At 33.4% G+C, this 5,855-nt stretch overlaps 1 protein-coding gene across 1 annotated transcript in view; it reads right to left on the minus strand.

The window, feature by feature from the left end:
* LOC105565606 (band 7 protein AGAP004871-like) overlaps positions 1-5,855 on the minus strand; it is a 21,239-nt gene that overhangs the window by 4,475 nt on the left and 10,909 nt on the right. Inside the window, 6 exon segments of the mRNA XM_012018934.1 lie at positions 39-117; positions 489-544; positions 644-847; positions 1,376-1,458; positions 1,651-1,723; positions 2,421-2,527. Coding sequence (XP_011874324.1) covers positions 39-117; positions 489-544; positions 644-847; positions 1,376-1,458; positions 1,651-1,723; positions 2,421-2,527 — 602 coding nt within the window.

Genomic DNA, 5,855 nt, shown 5'->3' on the forward strand with positions numbered 1-5,855 from the left:
TAAATTAAAATGGCCCACCCTGTATATTAATATTTTACCTTAGCGCGTGCTTCGCGTGCAGCTTCAGCTTCCGCTGCCATAGCCCGTTGCAACTGAACGGGAAGTCGTACATCTTTGCTACAAAATCATGAAAAAATTTACATTTATTTACTATTCTTACATTTTTACGATAGAATTTTTTTTATACAGTTTCAATTTAATCACAAAACTTTTGGTAATTTTAATCTTTATAACAAGTTTTTTTTTGAAAAATGAAAGTTCTAACGATATACTTGCAAGTAAATAAAACTCAGAAAAATTACGGAAAAATTATTTCAGCGTGTCATTAAGAATAATCTTTTAAAGTATGTCAGGTATATTTTTAAAGCTCACTTTTATGTAATTTCTTTTTACAATTAAAATCAAAAGAAATAGCTGCTCTTTCTTGAACATAAAAAAGTTATATTTTATTGGAAATGTCATTTTGTTATAACAATTTGGATACTCACATTTCAACTCGTTCTACCTTTATTCCCCACGAATCAGTAGCTTCGTCTAAGGAAACCTAGTAATATAATATAAACGCGATCGTCAAAATGTCATTATTAATAAATTTTTTAGAGAACGTAGGGCGGACATAATTGTGTTTAAATATCTCGTGTACCTGCATGTTTCCGGAGAGTGTTTCTCGTTCGCTTAATATTTCATGAAGCGGTCGCGTCCCCATAGTATTCCTCAAGGTTGTCTGAGCCAGCAGCCTCGTACTATGATGCGCGTTCTCCACATTCGCAATCGAAATGGTTGCGTTGTTAACACGGTAGTAAACTACTGCATCAACGGATACTGTAACGCTGTCCTTCGTCAAAACCTAATATCAACAGATAAATTTTATACTTCAACATTACATATACAGAGTCTAATGAGAACATTCTTAAAAGTCGCCAGCAGTAATTAACAACATCAGAGATTTTTATTGAACGTATCTGGCAATTTTAATAATACAGAAAATTGCCAGATACGGTCAATAAAAATCTCTGATGTTATTATACAGAGTGTCCCATTTTAACTTGGACAGTCAAATATCTCAAAAACTAAGCCCAGCAAACAAAAAAGTTTCAGACAAAAGTTGTATGGTTTTGAGGGGGATTTCTAGTTTTATATTTTCTATAATTTTTTGCTTTAAATTTTAATTTCATAGTTTATGTATATTTATATATTTTTTTTCTAATCTCCATATTCTATTAATATTTTATTATTATCATTAATACGAGTATCTTATTATTCTATTATAAACAAATAAGTGAAATTTATATTATTGGCATATCGTCTGCGTGTCGGCAGGAATATCCAAATAGTTCAAATAACGACGATAATAAAGATGATTGCAGGCAATTACCTCTTGCGGCGGTACGTCGTACGTTCGGGTTCGCAGATCAACGCGCGCGTAGTTGTCCACGCACGGCAGAATGAAAAAGATCCCTACAAGCGTAAAAATACGATTAGTCGCTTCGATGACAGCAAACCGTGCGTAAAATGTGGATGGCTAAATTACTTAAGAATTTTCAAAGGTTTCGACATAAAGAGTACGGCCGTTATTAACTGTACAGCAACAATTAAGTAGATTGTATTCTCTCTCAAACAAATAGATTAATGTAATAGCGTTATTCTTACCGGGGCCCTTAGCGCCGCCTGATAGAAGACGTCCCAGTCGAAATATGACGGCTCTTTCATACTCTTGCACAACCTGAAAGTAAAAACATTATGATACATTTTGTATTCGTAACTTGTATTTTCACTAGGAGTTTATACATTCAATGCAATTATTGGAATTCTATTTAATTTATATATGATGGAATTCTATTTAATCTATTTAATATGTACCGCTGTAATTAATTTAATAAGTAATTTAATTAATAAATATAATTGTTTAATTAACATATATAATTCAGTTAATTAATACCATTGCACATTACGAAAATACAATTTCAATGGTAATGATTAGATGGAGCTATAAATAAGTCAAATTGATAAAATCACTTGATAAAAATGAAGATCGTCACAGTAATCGATGACTGGCACAGCGATACCGTAAATTAATGCTCGTCTTTATCGTGGAATTAGCAAAAAAGATCGCTGATACGGGCTATTAATGAAATAGCTTATTAATAAGAGCGTATAATACCCGTATCGATACATATCTCGCTCGCTGAGTCGCGATACAATAAGAAGATCGCTACGAAAACGAGCGCATGCACTGTGGACGAAGGCGATATTATGTATAAACTCCATGTAACTATAGTTACATTGGAATAACATTGCTCATTAAACGTTCGCAGTCAGCAACTGTCGGCGAACGGCGCGCAATTTCGCGTACGAGAATAGAATTTCGAAGGATATCTTTTGTTAAAGACTCTCTCCTTCCTCCCGAAAAAGAATCTTACCTTGAAGCAAACGAAGAGGGAGAACGGCATCGTTAATATTACAACAATCCATGATAATACCACCAAGATGTTCCCGCATGCCGTCGTGTCTCCTCCCGCACTGTCGTCTGCTGCAATACAACATAATACCTTAATAGTCGAAAAGACTAATACGTGCGCGAAATAAAAGATATAAGTGTTTAGCTCGAGGAGTCTATTTCTGAACTATTTTAAATCTATTTGGATGCAGTCCCTAAAGAATCCACTTCTCGATTTTAATACGCGAAGGAAAAGATATGAGTGTCTAATTCGAAGAGTCTATTTCTAAAACATTAAATCTATTTAGATGTTGTTCCTAAAGAATCTACTTCTCGATTGTAATACGTGATAAGTGTCTTATTCGACGAGCCTATAATTTCTAAAATATTAAATCTATTTGGACGTAGTTCCTAAAGAATCCACTTCTCGATTGTATAATAATACGTGACAAGTGTCTAATTTGATGTGTCTATTTCTAAAATATTAAATGTATTTGGACGTAGTTCCTAAAGACTCCACTTGTCGATTGTAATACGTGATAAGTGTCTAATTCAAATAGTCTATTTCTAAAACGTTAAATCTATTTGTAGTTTTTAAAGAATCTTCTTTTCGATCGTCATGAGAAATTTTATCCCAGATTGCTCCCAAATAAATAGCTTTAAAATAATAATTGGACAAAACTTACAATTAGTTGAAGTTCAAGGGAAAATTTAGTAATGTAATGATAAAATTACCGAATTTCTACGCAATTATTTTATTATTATGCCACTAAAGGAATCGTATGTTGACACACGAAGGGCAGAATTTCTTCCTGCGCGTTTCTGTTTAACAGAAAAATTCAACCTAACACAATTTAATTTAGTTCAACTCGCAATTAGAACGATCTGTAATAACACGTTCCATCAATCAGAAGCAATTCCCGCTTGATTCGGAATCATATTAGAGACGACAACTATAACACTTAAGGTCAGGGTCGTTCTATATCCCCGACTTGCGAGCTCTTGCAAATAACTTAACTGCCGTTATATTAATAATGTAAATTTATCTCGATTAATTTTTATTTTTACCGACAACTCTTTGGAATATTTTACTTGGGAGCAGTGGCGATACTTTTATACTTTCATTCAAATTTCACGACAATCGAAAGCGAGGTTTTTCGAAACTTACAGTTTTTTATTTTAAACAATTTATAAAGAAATTTCTGTACGCGGAGAGAACTTTCTCTTAAAATTTATCGTGAAAATCACGTAATCGTGGGACAACGTGGTATTTTGAAGACTTTGAAATTTTACCATACATTCTACTAGTAAAACTGGAAACATTTCAAAAAAACCCCTCATAAAATTCTTCGAAATGCCACACTGTCCCATGATTATATAATTTTTAGGATAAATTTTAAGAGAAAATTCTATCCGCGTAGGAAATTATATATATTAGTAAATTTAAATAGTTTGTGAGCTTCTTGATGGAGATACCTTTAGCGACCTAATTTCCAATTACAACACTTGTCAATAGTTGGATGAAAGTTGGGCGCGTATCCTAAAAAGAGCTGCTATCGGACAGTGACATTGTCAACACAATTACGCCGTTGTCGCCTACCGTAATTGTTCTTGATGGCTATTATCTGGTTTTTGGAATACACGTCATCTGATAAACGTCTAGTGAATATTTCCGACTCTGACCTAACTTCCATTCTTGTCAAACAATTCAAACAATAACTTGCAGGTTGCTCTTCGTCTTTTACTATCTCAAATGATCACAATTGACGATATTGAGGATAAGAATCTGCCGGTTGCATTACTGGCGAAATAAAGCGATCAAGATATTCGTCTCAATTTTTTAAATCGACGCCTGAAGTAAAACTTAGCATTGGAATACAAATCAGAGTTTCATTTTTAAATAAAATTGATCTAAAATTGATCTTGTAAGATTGAACTGAAAAAAAGTGTTATATTAAATTGAATGGTAGTTTTATTTTGAAAACAAAAAGATAAATAGCAAAAATTTAACCCAAAATAAATGCAAATCTCAAAATAATTTGAAATAAATTTTGTGTAAAATTAACATACTTTTAGTGACAAAATAAATTTTTTTAAATGTTATTTTTACATTTTACAGATGTAATAAGTCAAATGACGGCGAATCACTCTCACTTATGTTATATAGAATAAAATCAACATTTTATTCTGTAAATTTTAACAGATAAATCTTGTTACTAATAATAAAGAACATATGCATTGTATAAGATTAAAAAATAAGTACACATTGCGTTGTTTTAACATTTCTTTTCAGTATTTTAATAATTTGACACTTAAAGTAAATTAACACATGAATGTGTTAAACATTTAATACAAAAATATTAACCGGCGTTTGCTTTAACAAGAAGACACAAACTTGCCAACTGTGCAATAATCATTTTTGTCAATAACTCGATAGTTAAAGGTGACATTTAATTTTATCATTATTGTCGGTATTAAAAATAATTAAAAAAATTATTCTTATGTCATATACACCTCCTCCCCTTTGCAATATGTGTTCCCAGGAAATTCAACTCATAGGTGCAGTTCTCAGAAAATTATCGCATTATCTATGATTCATTTGCAGAACTGCGATTCCTCTGAAAGACATCAATGCCCGCCGTTGCACAAGAATGCAAAATTACTTTGTGCAAGAAAGTACGACATACATGTATATACGCTTTCATCTTTACGTCCTCGTCGTCCCTGTTTTCATACATATAGGAATAAAAAAGTACATCGTATTCATCTGTCCAGCTAATCAATATGTTAGTTAATCTCGTAAACAACATTTATCTATCCGATACTGATCGCGCAGGATGTAATAAAATTCTCCACGATATTATCACGGGCTAATTATTTACCAGCCCCGAGCTCAACGCGATGCATTGTAATACGTAAGTGAGTTTGCAAGCACACACGTAGTCTCCGTCAGAATTAAGTGCCGCGGTATCGAAAAGCGCCATTTTTTCGCATTTTCTTTTCCATGATAAATAATTCTAGGCAAACCTCGTACGCGCGCGCACGTAATTCTCGAGCCGCGCTCGCACAATAGAAGTGCGTCCATATACGATTGATTGTCTCCGATCGCAGGAGTTGCGCGCGATCAGTTTTTTTTAAAACGTAAAAAATATCAACATCAATGATTTTTTTATTGACCGTATCTGGCAATTAAAATTCTTATTGCGAAAAATATTACCCCAACCAGGATTCGAACCTGGGACCTCCCTCAATCCGTGCGGGCGTCTTAACCAGCTCGACCACTGGGGCTGTAGGTAATATTGTTCGCAATAACATATATTAGTTAAGATGTTGTTTACGCGTCTATTTCGACTTTTCGGAACAGTGCGTCGATACGGGTTGTCGACCATACACTGAACTGTCGAAACGCGATTTTTTT

This window comes from Vollenhovia emeryi, unplaced genomic scaffold (assembly GCF_000949405.1).
Source record: "Vollenhovia emeryi isolate VEMERY1.0 unplaced genomic scaffold, V.emery_V1.0 DF939150.1, whole genome shotgun sequence".
NCBI lineage: Eukaryota > Metazoa > Arthropoda > Insecta > Hymenoptera > Formicidae > Vollenhovia > Vollenhovia emeryi.